This window comes from Amblyomma maculatum, chromosome 3, assembly GCF_055883805.1.
Source record: "Amblyomma maculatum isolate TAMU_Amacu chromosome 3, ASM5588380v1, whole genome shotgun sequence".
Lineage (NCBI taxonomy): Eukaryota > Metazoa > Arthropoda > Arachnida > Ixodida > Ixodidae > Amblyomma > Amblyomma maculatum.
The window spans coordinates 27,139,930-27,156,093 of NC_139346.1; the positions used below are offsets into that span (position 1 = coordinate 27,139,930).

The 16,164-nt window shown below is 46.3% G+C and overlaps 1 protein-coding gene across 1 annotated transcript in view; it reads left to right on the forward strand.

Moving 5' to 3' along the window:
• Positions 1–16,164, forward strand: part of LOC146194395 (glucose dehydrogenase [FAD, quinone]-like) — a 75,163-nt gene that overhangs the window by 44,295 nt on the left and 14,704 nt on the right. Inside the window, exons 7-8 of the mRNA XM_084596049.1 lie at positions 12,400–12,544; positions 14,178–14,341. Coding sequence (XP_084452175.1) covers positions 12,400–12,544; positions 14,178–14,341 — 309 coding nt within the window. The remainder of the gene's footprint in view (positions 1–12,399; positions 12,545–14,177; positions 14,342–16,164) is intronic.

Sequence of the window (16,164 nt, forward strand, 5' to 3'; positions counted from 1 at the left end):
GCCTCGTGCGCAGAGAGCCTGCTTTGAAATTCGCTGGATGTTTGAGCTTCGCCTTCGAGCGTATGACACGGCAGCGTTAATGCTCCTATCTCCTACTCCCATTGCCGATCTTCGCTTCTCACTTGACAACCGGGCCCTTAAATTGTGCACCTGCGTGAGCGCAGCTTTTAAGCGCTCTTTCCTGGATTACGTATTGTAGTCGTAGTCGTCGGCTTTACACACCACCTTGGCAGGTGGTAGCAGAGCGAAAGACCACCTGCCACTGCTAGCAGATAGTAGGATGGGGAGATCTCTCCCCACATTTCAGGGGGCGGAAAGTGAGAAACGGTCGGAGCCAACGGGTGGTTTAATGGCTCGGCCTGTTGGATTGGGGCTAAAAGATCGGTTCAGCCAGACTGTAGAAACGGGCCTAGAACTGCCGTGCCTGCTTCAGGATTCGATGTTCGTGGTGGTTTAAAATTACATATTCTCCAATCTGATAGCACAAACAGGAGGTTGCAGCGTCTCCTGAAATGGCCGTGTTATGCGGCTTTGTGACATCGCAGAGCCAGCGTACATAAGTGGTCAGCCATGCCACGAGTCAACTGTCGCGTGCCCGAGGCACTCTCGTTATTTTTTGATGACGATGCCAAAAAGGAATTTGTGTTATGTCGGTGTTGATATATCCGGCTAAATAAAGTTATTTCTCTCTCTCTCTCTCATGGAGGAAAAAGAAAAAATACGAGGAACATTAGCGACTAAGAGCGAAAGGCGAAAGCCCGAGTGCCGCATTCTGCTACGCAATTGGCACTAATTATCAAATATTTTCTTTATTAGACAATATTAAATAATTATTAGTGGATAATGAGACAACTGAATAATTACTGATTGATTCGCCGTTCAGTTCAGTTCAGTTCAGGCGTTCAGTCGTGTCCGACTCTTCGTGACCCTATGGACCATGTCACGCCACGCTTTCCGGTCTCTCACTATCTTCTTAACATCACATAGCTTCATCTGCAAGGCCTCGAGAATGCCATCTAACCATCGCGTTCGCTGCCTGCCCCTTCTCCGGCGACCCTCAACCTTTCCCAACATCAAATCTTTCTCCAGCGACTCCTCTCTTCTCATCAGATGACCAAAGTAGCTGAGCTTTAACTTTAGAATTTGACCCTCCAATGAGCAGTCAGGGTTTATGGTCGACAATATCGACTGATTTGATCTTCTGGCAGTCCAAGGAACTCTTAAGAGTCTTTGCCAGCACCACAATTCAAACGCGTCAATTCTTCGGTGGTCAGCCTTTTTCACAGTCCAACTCTCGCATCCATACATCACAACTGGAAAGACCATAGCATGGGTTATACGGATCTTGGTTGGCAGACTAATGTCTCTGCTCTTTACTAGGCGGTCAAGGCTAACCATTGCTCTCTTTCCGGGATTCGCCGTTAATAGTAATTATTTATCAAATAATTAGTTACTAATTAGTAACTGATCATTTATTGGCAAACGGCCCTATAAGGCACGTATTCCCGCATACAGTGGTGGTGCTTTGCGATTGGTTGAGACCACTAGACGTCATCCCGCCTCGGCCAATCACAGCCACCGCAAAAGCGGGACACGTTTTGTCCACGACAGCATCATCATCATCATCAGCCTGACTATACTCACCACAGGGCGAAGGCCTCTCCCACATTTCTCCACTTAGCACGGTTCTGTGCTAGCTGCATCCACTTGACCCCTGCGAACTTCTTAACCTCGTCTGCCCACCTAACTTTCTGATTTAGGCTAATATGGGACCTCACCATCCTGTGGTCACTGCATCGCACTTTTCCGATTACCCCTACATCTTGCGTAATGGCGAGGGTTGAACACATTATGAAGCCAATTTCATTTTTAGTCACCCCGTTCGGACTTTTCCATGTCCATTTCCGGTTCTTCCGTTTGCTGAACAAGGTATTCATGATTCTTCAGTTATTGCGCTCTGCAAACTCAACTAGTAACTCCCCCCTGCTATTTCTAGAACGAATGCCATAGTCACCTACTGCCTGGTCTCCCGCCTGCTTTTTCCCTACCTTGGCATTGAAGTCGCCCATTAGCACAGTGTACTGCGTCTTTACTCTCCGGATTGTCGATTCTACATCTTCGTAGAAGGTTTGAACTGTCTGGTCGTCATAACTACATGTAGGAAAAACCTTCTGTTTATGCCGCTTATTAAGCCTTATTACGATGTTTGACACCTTCTTAGTAATACTATAGAGTTCATCTATATTACTCGCTATATACTTATTGACAAGGAAACCTACTCTTAGTTGTCGCCTCTCTGGTAAACCTCGATAACACAGTACATGCCCATCCTTCAGTACAGTATATGCCTCAATCGGCCTCCTAACCTTACTAAGCCCTATGATATCCCATTTCATACCCTCTTGTTCCTCTAACAGCACTGCTAAACTAGCTTCACTAGCTAGGGTTCTAGCGTTAAACGTTGCCAGGGTCAGTTTCCAATGGCGGCCTGTCCAACGGAGCCAGGTATTCTTAGCACCGCCTGCTGCGTCACAGGTCTGACCGCCGCCGTGATCAGTTGTTCCGCAGCCGGTGGTGACTGAGGGCCGGGGTTTTATGGAGCTTATCTTAGGAGGTTGTGGCCAATTACTGCACCAGGGTGGCCAACTCCTGTTCTGGTGAGGGAGTGCGATGCCGGAGGTGTTCACCGGTATCAGGTCGCGCCTCAAACCTGTTTATGCAATTCCATCGACACGCGGATTTTTTTTTTATTTACATCCGGTGGAGAATTGCGCGGCACCGGGATTTGAACCCCGGTCCTCTTGCATGCGAGGCGAATGTTCTACCGCTACGCCACCGCTACGACACGACAGCATGAGCCAATAAAAGCTTTCGCCTTAGTATCAGTAGGTTGCGTCCGGCAATACGATAGAAGCCTAATCGTATAATGCAAGAAGAAGCCAGTCTATATCCCACGTTATCACAACACGTGATAGCGTACGGTGGTATTCCTTTTCTTGGTGCAGGCGCAGACTGTGCAAAAAAATAAAAATAAACGGCTTTGCTTGCCACCGCGGAAGCCCAGGCCATTGGCCGTGCAGACGCGTGCGCTAATGTTATTGTTGTGGCTGTAGAAAGAAGGGGAAAATATGTACGGGCCTGCTACTGGCTCTGTAGCTGAGCCACTTCCTCTTCCTCCTGCGGACAGAAGAAAAAAAATTGAGTAGGAAAAGAAGAGGGAAAGAAAGACGCGCGCAGCAACAGCCGTCGTCCATCACCGCAGCGGTGGCTGCTGCAATGACGGCCTACAACAGATAAAAATTCGGTGGCAGGCTACCTGTCCCGGCCCTATGAGGGCCAGGAGCAGCCACCGTCCATCCACAACACCAAAGCGTCATGATAGACCAAATAGCATTATTATTATTATTATTTGTAGAGAGAAAAATTGTAGAGGGCACTTTGGATCACTAAAGTGCGATGATAGCGAAAGCCATTATAGAGCCGTGGATCGTAGCCCTCAAATGCGGCACCTCTATCTCCCTCCCGTGGATCGTAGTCCTCAAATGCGGCACCTCTATCTCCCTCTCTTCTTCCACTCCCACCTTCCGCCCTTCCTTTATGGCGTGGTAGATGTGTCCGTGGAGAATTGTGACAGATAGTGCGCCATTTCTACCCTCTAAATCAACTTCAAACGCCGCTGATGCCTGCTGTACTAATGCCTCCAGACATCTGGGTCTGTTTCTGTTTGCTGTGTGGTGTGGCGTTCGAGGAAGCGGCAAATGAAAGGGCGTACGGACGCCTGGATCGAACGCCCGGTGGGGGTCAGCATCGTATTGAATTGGTTGGTTGGTTGCACAACTTTTATTTCCATTGAAAATGGGCGTCCTTTTCCCCGCCACCGGCACGCGTGCCGGGGAAGACGGGGAGTCGTGCTATAGTCGTGCGCCCACGGATTAGAGACTGGCAGGTAGCCCTTGGCTTGTTGCGGCCTCTTCCGCCAGATGGACGGAGCGGTGCTGGATGGCAGGGTCCGCGCTTCGCAGAAGAGTATCCCAGGTTTCTCTACCAGTTATATTTAATCCTATCCTCGGGGATTATGGGCACTCCCAAATTATGTGGTCAAGTGTCCCTCTCGCCCCACAGTATTTGCACAGATCATTGTCCCTAAGGTTGGGTAGCGCGTAAAACGCCCAGCCTAGGTACATGAAGGTATTAGATTGTAGCCGCCTCCATGCTACAACTTCTTTCATTATTTAGGCTAACATCTGGGGGGGGGGGGGGGTACCAGTCTACGTCCCAATTTATAATGGTCGATGATTTGCAGATGCCCGTCGTACGCCCAATGTTCAGGGGGCTCGACGGCTACCTGGAAGTAGAGAGCTCGGGCTAGCTCATTATTTACCTTGTCGCGTCATGACCTGTCGTGACAGTAAATTGCGCGCCCCTTGTCGAACACAATCAGCATTTCACTGAACGCATCAAAGTTCACCGGCGTTCTATCTGTCACTCGTAGAATCCCGCAATCATTTTCACTGTAGACAAGGGCAATTATGAAGAGCGTGTCACGATCCGGGGCGTGGCTCCTCAGACGTGTGGCTTCAGGGGCCGATCTATATAAAAGAACATACATATTCCACGTAAAATAGAGAGTTTACAAAAGTAAGCCTGCCAACCGTGAGCGCCTTGCTGATCCAAAGGAGAAGTTGGATGGTCGTCATTCGTGGCGAGAGAGGCGGGGGCCAAAACAAGCTTTGAGGAGAGGCTAATGCGCCTTCTGGCCAATAGCCTGGCTTATCAGATGTGGACACACCTGATCTATACAGGGATATCTACAGGGTGGACTAGGCGCAGAGCTAAGCTGCAGCGACGGTACAAGTTGCAAGCGGTGTGCCTGGCGAATGCAATGGGGACCCACAGACCGGCCGGGAGTCGGGCGAAGAAATTAAAGGAGGAAGTGAAAGCAGCTGAAAGAGCGGAATGAATGCGTTCGGTGCAAAGTCATCCCTGGCCTTCTATAGTTCTCAGAAGTTGGAGATTCGCCCGGAGCCGTGGTACGAGAATTCTCTGGGAAGTGGCCTGCTGGCTGAAGCTCGCTGCGGTGCCCTGAAAACGCGACAGTGGAGAGCAAAGTTCACTGAGGGCCAGACAGCATGCGTCATCTGCGGAGCGGAGGACGAATCCTTGGAGCACGTGGTCCTCCGATGTAGAGACATCATCCCAGTTCCGAGCGCGGCGTCGCTGCCAGAGGCACTGGGCTTCTCCGTCGGCGCGGGCACGGCAGCAGACGGTGGAGGTTATAAAGAGACGTCTGGAATGTTAGTGGGCGCAGCGGCTGGAGCGGCAAGGGACGCATGAACGAGTAGCGTAAATCCGGTAGTGACGGACGGAAGTTGAGTGTGCGGACAGCCCGGAAACCCTTTGTGTCTTTTCTTTTTTTTTCTTTCTATTTTTATGTGCCAGATTCAGCTCGGACAGAGATGCTGTGATCGCCCGTTCCAAAGGGTGCGGCTCCATCGCCATCGCCGCGCTGCCCGCCATATTTTGATCCCTTTATCCGCCACCCCCGTCTCCGTCCGTCAGTGCCCGCCGTTCTTTCCCCGCTTGCCACGTTGTAACCTAGTGTACTGTGCTTGGACCGACCTTTCGATGTCAAGAGAAGATACTACCTGGTCGAGGGACCTCTCCTCTGTCCTTGGCGGTTTTTGTCAGCGATGCCTAAATGCATATTGTGACAGCCAAAGCGTGGCTGGGCCCACCGGACGGGCTGCTGAGCGCAGTTACAAACTGTCGTGCACGGACCCCTCGTTGATCCGCGTAGCGTCATCCTTATCCTGATACATCATCCAAAGTTTTATAATATGTAGATTGTTATTTCGTTTTTTTTTGCCTGTGTTCCCTTGCTGTTTACTTGGAAGCCATGAGAGACGATCGCCAGATTGCTTGGTTTGCGCATCAGCGTCGCTTCGGAGAAGAAAGCGAAACTTATCAGTGGATGCCTGTTGGCTTTCCGGGCCGGTTTGGCGCTCTTTGACTGTCCGTGCTAAACTCTGACGAACCGCAATTATCTTCTGAATAATTGAATTATAGAAATAATTGAACAAGGTGTTCAGGTGTCAAATGGCTCAGAATGGAAAGGCACTGTTTGCTGGTGCTGAGTATATGTGTATATAAATGTAAAATAATAAATGAAGTAAAATATAGAAAATAATTGATTGAATGAATAAAATAAATAAATGAAAGAAAACTAAAACAAAATTTAGAACGTGAATAAGGAAAACATCGTCCGCGCGCACGTGTGCGCGCGTGTGTGCGTGTGTGCGCGTGCGTGCGTGCGCGCGTTTGGAGTGAGAATCTTTCGCGTCATACCTTTAGCGGCCTTACGAAAATCTGATTTTATGAACAGAGCCAGTTACAGCAACCACAAACACTGCGCAGTAATGTGAATTGACTATTCAAATTTCTTTTCGTTTCATCTGAGGTCCTCTTTACCGAACCTTCCCATGTCAGCGCTTGCATATGAGATTAAGTCATCAGATGTCTACTATCTGACAGAAGAAATAAACAAGAAATCGGCATATTTACAAAATCAACTAAATTTCAGGTGGCTGTCAATTAGCGGATCATCGGGCGACTCAATAAAACACACAAAAGTGAAACGCAAGCTTCGTTATTTTATTGGCCGCGCTGGCAGGTATTTATAGGCACAGAATAGAAACCTGAGCTGCGCGTTCTGGACACGTACCGGATTTCGCACGCATCATAAGGCGATAACGCTTTTCGAAACGGGCTGGAAGTGAGCATATTACGGCACATTAGTGAGATGTCATCTTTTCCTGCTTTACAAGACGCCGCGGGTTTGGCAGTCGATTTTACAGCGTGAAACACGCAGCTCGGGCGCCCTTGACAACCGTTTTGCTCTCTGCACTAAGCACTAGCACTTCGTACGACGGTGAAAAGTAGTTTCGATAATCATGCCCTTGTCGTAAGTCAGATACAGAATGGAGAATGCAATCTACATACAAAAGCTTTCCAACGGACCTATTTGCATTATACGTTCGTTATATATTCATTGCTCCTTCTCCCGTGTCCTCTATCGCAGCATAAGATTATCCTTCAAGTTCACACAGCTCCATAGCACTATAGTGCCTAGAATATACTAGCACGCAAAACAACCTCGCTGGTTTAGGTCCTATTACATTCTGTGAGCTAGCTTCCAGTCAGAGGGACGTGCAGTAATGCTTGACATGATGCAAGTGACACCTGTAAAGACGATTAGGATTGCAAACGAGCTGTCGCATACACACGTATACCTTCATTCCGTGCGCGTCTACTACAGTGCGCTGGCTGCAGAAGGGCACGCAGCAACATGCTAGCATTCCGAATAGAGCTTGGCGCTAGAAGCGACTACTGTGTTGTTAAAAAAGGAAACAATCGTTTGTGAGCATTCCAACGCAGCTTGCGGTGCATCACGGCTTCCACGAAGGCGCATGTTAGCAGCACTCTATGGGAGGCGCGGGCTGACGGATCAAAACATGGCCGCCACGCACAGTTTGTGTTTCTTTCACTAGACGGCGCTAGAGATACCAGTGGCCGGGTGAATAAACCGGCGGTAGAAACTAGCAAAAAGCGACTAGAAGATTGGTGGTTTAAAAGCAGAGAAGTGACATAATGTTAGTACTGTAGAAACAAAAATTTAAGAAATAGGATGATGGTTTAGTTAACCAATCTATATCAATAATTAGAATTTAGGGAGAAAAATGAGCATGATAGCTACTGCTACCACCCCGTTTTAAAGGTGACGCTCCTATATTCCATCCATCCATCCATCCATCCATCCATCCATCTATCCATCCATCCATCCATCCATCCATCCATCCTCTATTCTCGAACCTTGCTCTGGCTCTTATGAGCAGCTTGCTCTACTCCAGATTGACCTTGCGAAGGCATTTGATCATGTTAGGCATTCGTTTCTGTTTTCTCTTTTCGAGTGTGCAAATGTTGGATTAACTGTACTTAAAGGAGTGTAGCTTTATTACGACAACTGTTCCACTCGCTTGATAGCTAATGATCGCCTCTCAGAACCTGTGCCAGTTCGGTCATCCGTGAAGCACTGCTCTTTGCCCTCTACATAGAGCAACTTTGAGTGTACTGCGAAATAGAAATATCTGTGGTTATGTTGCCTTCAGTAATGAAGTCAAAGTGATTGCGTACGTCGATGATTTGGCGTTTTTCTACACTGATCAACTCAGCGTTGACAAAATTGCGACCACCATTGAGCGGTTTGGCATTGTACCTGGCGCTCAAATGAATAGGCCTAAAAGTTAGCTTCTGTGGTTCGGTTCATGGGGAGCAAGGCGACTCATTATGCTGGAATTGAACAGTCTCGTGTTCCTCCAATTACCTTGGAGTTCCCCTTCATTCATTCAAGTCTAGTGGGCGCTACTGGAATAAGCCGGTCCTGGCACTCCAAAGCTTTGCTCAAACTTTTGTTCCGCACCATCTATCATTTTATGGTCGAGCACAGGCCTGTAACATGTTTCGGGCTACAAAAATATATTATGTTTTGCAGGTACTCCATTGCGCGAGGCATTGCATCCAAAGCTTTCACCGAACGTTTGCGACTTTCATATGGTCCTCCAGTTTTGAGACTATGCGGCGCAATAACTTATTCAGACCTGTCTCTGCTGGTGGACTAGGCAGTTCGCTTCTCTTATGAGTACTTATTCTCTGTTTTATAAAAAAAGTTATACAAAGAATTGATATATATGTGGTTCTCGCCTTCCTTATATCGTTCACTCTATTCTAATTGTATGGGGCATAATTTGTTAAAAAGGCTACTCAAAATGCAAATCTCGCCTTCTACTAAAACGTTTTTCTTTAAAATTCATGCTGAAGTTCTGGCTGTGAAAGTGTGGCTTCACAGAAACATATTTTCGTTTTTTCCGTTAATTGTTGGCTATGTGATACACCTGAAACCATCGAACACTGTTTTGTTGCCTGCAAAGTTGCAATATTACTTTGGGAAGTTCTGCAAAGAACACAGAAGAAAGTCTTTATTTTGAATTCCCACAGTGTGTTACTTAATGGCCACTGAACATGAGCATGAACCCTTTGACATGAGGTTCCTCCTTGGACTGCAGAGCCTGTGGAAAGCGCGTATGTTGGATCGGAATGCTGAGCTTCCCGTCTTCCCCGCTACTCATTTCGGCCAGATGGTGCACCAGCTTAGAGACACTTACGAAGATAGTGGCTATCAACCGGACTGGCTGCAATTGTTGATGTCTTGCCTTTCCTTGCCACCGTTTTAGGGACGTTGTGCTAAGTTGTGTGATCTGGTGTTGTATTTTTCAATTGAACTTTTCGCTTGCAGGCTGATTACTTTGTAAATAATGTATATAGCTCTTTCCTGCATTTGAACGCATGTAATAAATACCATACCGAAAGAAGAAACTCCAGGGCTTGGCGCAGTGGTAAAGCGCTGGGATCCAAAGGATGGAGGTTCGATTCCCCGGTGAACGACAAGGTTGATAATTGATCTTTAACTCTCGCTCTCGATACGCGGACACATTTGCCGACATGGTTGCTAATGACAGTATGAGGCAATAAAGGCTTTTAGAGGCCGACATCGTGAGCGCTTGGCTTGAGAAGGGCGCGTTTCCCCTCCTTTTATGATGATAAAACTTTCAGAATCCCTTGTTAGAGCGCCGCTGATGACAACTCCGTCATTTGTCGTCCGTTTCTTTGTCTACGAGCGACAGCAAGGATATATTTATTAGCGAGAATACAGAATTTAGAAAACTTTTCCTGCACTAGATTGAAATCCACTGCGGGCATACCGAAATGAAGCACTCCCTATCGTTTCGAAGTAAAGTGCACTACAGAGTTGATACTGAGATGAACAACCGAATAGAACTTCCGTGAACACGTTTTTGCTGCGAATTCATCCTGGGATGGCGACACGTGTATTTCTTTTGTTGTTTTCTTTATCCATCTATAAAGGCTCTGATTTAGGGACAGTGGCCCGTCTATAGATAAACTCCGTACTGTATCGGCAGAGGCAACTCATCTTGTGGCTCCTTGTACATGGGTGCGACTAAAACATGGAACAGCATTCATGCATGTCTGCACTGGGGTAATCTGTACGTAGCTTGGGCTGCAACGCACTTTTTTGTTTCAAGCATATTTTTTGCTTCTGCTCAAGACAGCTGGGGATGTAGGCCAAGAGTTCAGCACCACTGCGCAGGCGCAGAAGCTTTGAATGCGCTACTGAGCGCGTACATAGAGGTCATGGTTCTTTACCTCGGTCGTGTTAACACCTCTGTCATACTACACCTCGTCATTCTACTCAGTACGACTGCGAATACTATTTCTGCAAGTCGCCTACTATGAATTTAGCAGCGTCAACTGTCGCGCTGTAACGCGCAATCTAGTGAGAAACAAAAAAGGCAGACTTTTTTTCTCCGCCAACTGACACCGTTTCGTGTGAAGGTGTCCAAATCTCGACTTTAAGTCCGCACTTGACGATTTTCTAACCTAATTTCGAGGGTGGGTCGAGTCGGTTCTGAACACGGGTAAACTTTGTTTTAGAATTGTGCAAAAAAAAAATTGGGGTTTGGCGAAGTCCATCGATCTTCTGTGTTTACCGCGCCTTAAGAGGCCATGTGATAGCGGTGTGTTCGAATCCATTGTCCAAGGATGAATGGGGACGATCACGACGACGTGTAACGCATAGCGCGAGAAAGTGTTACTAACACGCGCGGGATGATTGGATGGTTAAAAAGTGGTTACCAAAGAAGGGTGAAATTGATAACGTGGGAAGTCCATGATGTTCTAGGAAACAAGAATGTAACAATTCAGATTGTTTTCTTGGACTGCTGGGGCGCAGTATTTTTTTTTTCTGGGATGTTCTACAAATGCCTCCTTAAACAAAAGTTTTCGCTTGACTACCACGGCATCAGGCCATTTTCCATTCAATATTGGTGAGGTAATGTGAACTTGTGACGACGCTGTGTCACGCAGATCTAGGCGCATAGTTAACGAGATAGATTTTTCAGGAATTTAATGCAAGCTATAATCATTATTCCGAATTGTGTATCTGTCTGGCTTCCGCAAACTCAGTCCTCAATTGCAGTAACAAAATAACAGAATTTTCGCAATGTTACGTCACTAAATGCGGCTCAAGGTTCTTGGGTTATTACTGTTTAGATTCGTCTGGCGTGTTAAAAACGATGTCTGTATTCAGCGCCCGTGTTTGCGCCCTTGTCTTTTGTTCTGTCCGTGTTGGTAGACCTCACAATTACTGTTTTTTTTTTGTGATTGCAATAAAGAGAAAAAAAGAGCGGCTATGACTAGCTATCGGTAATCCCTTCTCATGAGGACCCGCTCATTTCCGATGAACTGCTTTTTCCCCTTCAGACTTGATATAGTTGCGTGAAAAAGGAGACGACAAAGACAGAGCACAGGACTGGCGCAATGATTCGTCCTGTACCCTGTCTTGTGTCCTTTTTCGCGCAGCTATATCATGTCTGAACTATTGCCCCAGCTAGCCAGACAACGCATCCTACTGTTTTTTACCCCTTGAGTTTGGCAGAGGTTGCAGAACAAAACCGGATTCGTCGCTCGATTTCGCCTTATGGCATAGAGTTTTGTCATTAGACAGGTTTCAGACGGACCCGTGGCGCTTATACGCGCCGACTGCCTGCGGTCGTAAGCAAGAGCTTCCGTGCTCAGTTGAAGTCAGTTAACTAAGCTTGGTAAACATCCACCAGCAAGGAATGCTGGCCATACTAATGCGTGGTTTAAATAATTCATGATGTGGATTCAGGTTCATGGCAGCCGGTTAGTACAATAGCAGCAGGTTCTTTAGGAGCTCATCTTACACCTGCCGAGCGCTTGCGGACTGCTGATTGCCCATTACATGCTGCTTGGTGTCAGAGCTTGAAGTGTGACTGTGAGGATAAAAATATTTTCCCGCCAGTTGGACGTGACCCTCCATTATATACATGCACGCCCCGTATCCTAAGAGAAACAGTCATCGACTGATTGCCATAGGACAGTCCGTGTAATATGTCGTCATTTACATTACGTAAGAAATGAGTAAATGTGTTTTTTGATGTACCAAATTTTTATTGTACCTACCTTATGTGTGCACTCCGGTATTTTGCAAGGGTTTAGGGTAGGTTGGCTGTCGCGCTACTGTAACTGCAGCTTTCTGCCCATGAATTATTTCGCTATGCATACTAAATGAGCTAACGAGATGTCGTTTCGTTAAGTGGCCGCATAAAAGCGCGCCATCAGGCGTGAATTCCGCTCACGTAGCAGTGGCCTTTAAGGAGTTTGTAGCGTACGAGAAGACATTGACACAGACAGAAGTGGACAGTGCTCTGGTTTCGAGCCCATCCGATAATCTTCCTGGTGCAGATCCCAGTGGTCGCTGACCTGCCGGTCGGTAAGAACTTGCAAGACCATGCTCTGGCAGCTGGCTCGTTGGTGCACCTCAATGACAGCTTGGGCGAGGGATTCACCGGCGTCAGGGGAGCCATCGAGTACTACCGTTACAACACCGGTAAGAGTTCACGTACTGGCACTATCTCAGTAACGCTGTACTGCAGTAACGCGTATACACTGCTGCGCGTGGCCTCGCTAACAAGTAGCATGTCCTGACGATGTCACAGAGCAACAGCTCGTAGACCGTATAAGGCGTGCGCCTTTATAGGTTCATGAGTGTGGACAGGCCTTGCGCATCCACAGAGGGTGTCATACCGTCATTTTCGAAAAATGAATTGATTGATAAGTAAACGAATGACTGCATGAGATAGAGGTTGAAAAAATATGCCTATGTACAAATTGTGATTGAGGTTGGAGAAATTAAGTATTTGAGACAAAGATGTCAATTTGACGTCTAAAGTAGGGAAGAACATTGATTTAGTGTGCAGATTTCAAAACAGCCACGAACGTCGAAATTGTGCAAAATACATCAAAATTGTGCAAAAAACATGCAGAAACATTGCAAATTTTTGATGTCAGGCTTGGTTATTGGTTACGACATCGAATAGGCTAAGTAAAAAAGAATAGATGTATTAAAAAAGAAAAAACGAGTGAGAACAGCAATAAGAACAAACAACCAAGAGAGAAAAAATAGAAAAAATAGAAAAAAAGGCAAGAAAGAAAAAAGAACAAAGAGAAAACAGGGGTGAGAAAGAAGTAAATCAGGCAAAGAGTCGCAGGAAAGGTGCCTCCAACAAATTTTCTTCGGGCGATCGAGTTGTCAGAATGTCTCCTGTGTAGACTGTAGATATCGATTAGAGCAATGCTAGTCCAGCGAACAATACGGCAGCTTCTAAAGAACCTTATTGTAAAGACTTCAAAGCAGAAAATGTTTGAAGTGCCTACGCATTTTTCTCACGAGCCCATTAAGATGTGCTGATATTACGCGATGTCAAGCATCCCGTGTTCACGATAAATTCGATGCGGTAATACGTTCGCAAAAATGCAGTACGTTGCTTTGCCCAAGTTCCACAGATATTGATAATGACCTTGTGTGATTTTTGAACCATTGAGGCACATGATCGTAACATTTTATTTGAGAAACTGGCAAAGCAACGGCAGGTAGCTAGTAATATCTTCATAGAAAGCCCCCAGTGTGACTGAATGTACAGGCGACACTACGACAAGAAATATTTCTACTATATCTAAGACAGCTGCATAAGTTACTCTGGCCCTTTTTTGGTGCACTGGTGATTTGATAGCGTCGACCAATATTTTTGCTCCGATTAATTTCAGCAGATGTGTTTTCGCGGCAATTCTCAATCGGCAGTGTAACCTTACGTCATACGGCAGAATCCTGTGGATGACAACGAGGGTTGCAGACATAAGCTTCGCTCGTCTGCTCCAAGGATCCTTGAACGAAGGATAAAGCACTAAGCCTCGAACGACAGGTAGTTGCTGGAATATTTGTACTCATAAAAAAAGGTTTTGAAATGAAAGATAATTTTGTTGTATGAGCCAGATAATAAACGTAAGCTGTGTTGTTATTTGTATGTTCCCGGCATGGGATATGTTCAGCACGAGTAGTGCTGGGTGATACGTACGAACTCACTTCTTATACAAAAAAAAAAAAAAAAAAAAAAACTTATCAGCGGTGGTTTTCCCGCAGTATTCTCACGAAATTCTGTTTAACTACGTTTTCGTGTACTCAGGACCTTGGACGATTCCTGGAGGCATCGAGGGCATCGCCTTCGTGAAGACGAAGTACGCCGACCAAAACGACGACTTTCCGGACATTGAGATCATGCTGAACACGGGTCCACCGGCTTCCAGCTACACAGAACCTTTCCTCATCGGCTTGGGTCTGAAACAAGAGGTAAAGCGACTGCTCATTGGAGGGTCAAATTCTAGAGTTAAAGCTCAGCTACTTTGGCCATCTGATGAGAAGAGAGGAGTCGCTGGAGAAAGATTTGATGTTGAGAAAGGTAGAGCGTCGCCGGAGAAGGGGTAGGCAGCGAACGCGATGGTTAGATGGCATTCTCGAGGCATTGCAGATGAAGCTATGTGATGTTAGGAAGATAGTGAGAGACCGCAAAGCGTGGCGTGACATGGTCGATAGGGTCACGAAGAGTCGGACACGACTGAACGAATGAACTGAACTGAACTGAAAGTGAGATCACTATGAAAATGCAGGGAGGAATGCGAAAGATCTTAGTAATGGGCACATACAACTTGTGATTATTTGTCAGGTGCGTAGTAATATTCAATGGTAAAGTATCCGGTGCCTTGCTGCTGTGCCCACAGTAGCTGGAATTGGAATGAAGTGAATAAGCCTACTTAGGACAGGTAGTAACCGCACATCCAGACCATGAAAAGGAAATAACAAGAAGAATAAGTTTGGGATGGAGCGCATTTGGCAAGCACTCGCAGATTATGACTAGCAGCTTACCGGTATCGCTCAAGAGGAAAGTATACAACAGTTGCATCTTGCCTGTACTCACCTATGGGGCTGAAACGTGGAGGCTAACCAAGAGAGTTCTACTTAAGTTGAGGACAACCCAGAGGGGTATGGAACGAAAAATGGTAGGGGTAACATTAAGAGATAGGAAGCGTGCAGAGTGGGTAAGAGAAATAACTCACGTTACTGACATTCTAGTGGAAATTAAGAAGAAGAAATGGTCATGGGCAGGACATGTAGTGCGAAGAGAGGATAACCGATGGTCTTGTAGGGTAACAAACTGGATTCCAAGGGAAGGAAAGCGTAGCAGGGGGCGGCAGAAAGTTAGGTGGGCGGATGAGGTTAAGAAGTTCACAGCGATTAAGTGGATGCAGATAGCGCAGAACCGGGATAGTTGGAGATATATGGGAGAGGCCTTCGCCCTGCAGTGGCTATAGTCAGGCTGATGATGATGAATTCCAAAGCAGGGCATCATATCGGAGCATTTTGCTCGTCTCACATGGCCGTTATTTCTGTGCTGCTGGTCGAGTCAGGTGGTGTCGTTGCTTACCGCAGCTTACAGTATGTAAGCATTGAATGACGATTGATTTCCCTAGATAACGACAAATGGGGGTATAGTAATAACACGCCATTTAAACTCAGATGCCTAGAGGCGTATTTTGAATAGGAATAGACGTAATTATTGATTTCATTTTGGAGAAGGCCGCATCTACGAACCTGAAATACACGAAATACACGGATATTCATTGAAAAGAGTATGAGCCAAGACTCGCTAAGTTTTGTATGTTTAGAAGGCGTTCTTCCAAAGGGCGACCCGTCACCGGTCACAGGTGGATGAGCAAGGAAACGTGTGCGTCATGGTCGAGCAGGGACTCGAATTCATCGTCTTGAGCACACGTACTTTACTTGCTTTGAAAATCAATAAATAACAGGGTCGATTTTCGTTAGCTTTCCATTACTACTGGGTAATGGGAAGACTAAAGAGAAATTCGCAACAAATAAAAAATTCTATTGGCTGACATTGCGCCATGTGAGGCCCTACACTGCTACTCAAATTAAAAAAAATACGAGGGTGTATTTAGTAGTGGTGTTTAAATTTAGTTGCTACGATATAAATCTTATTATCTATGCGTTTACATGAATTCTAGAGCCCTGTTCGATAGCTTTCCGTAATGACAGAATTAATAATAATGTATGCACTCTGAAGTTAGCATTCAGAAAGCCAATAGAAAACATTGAAA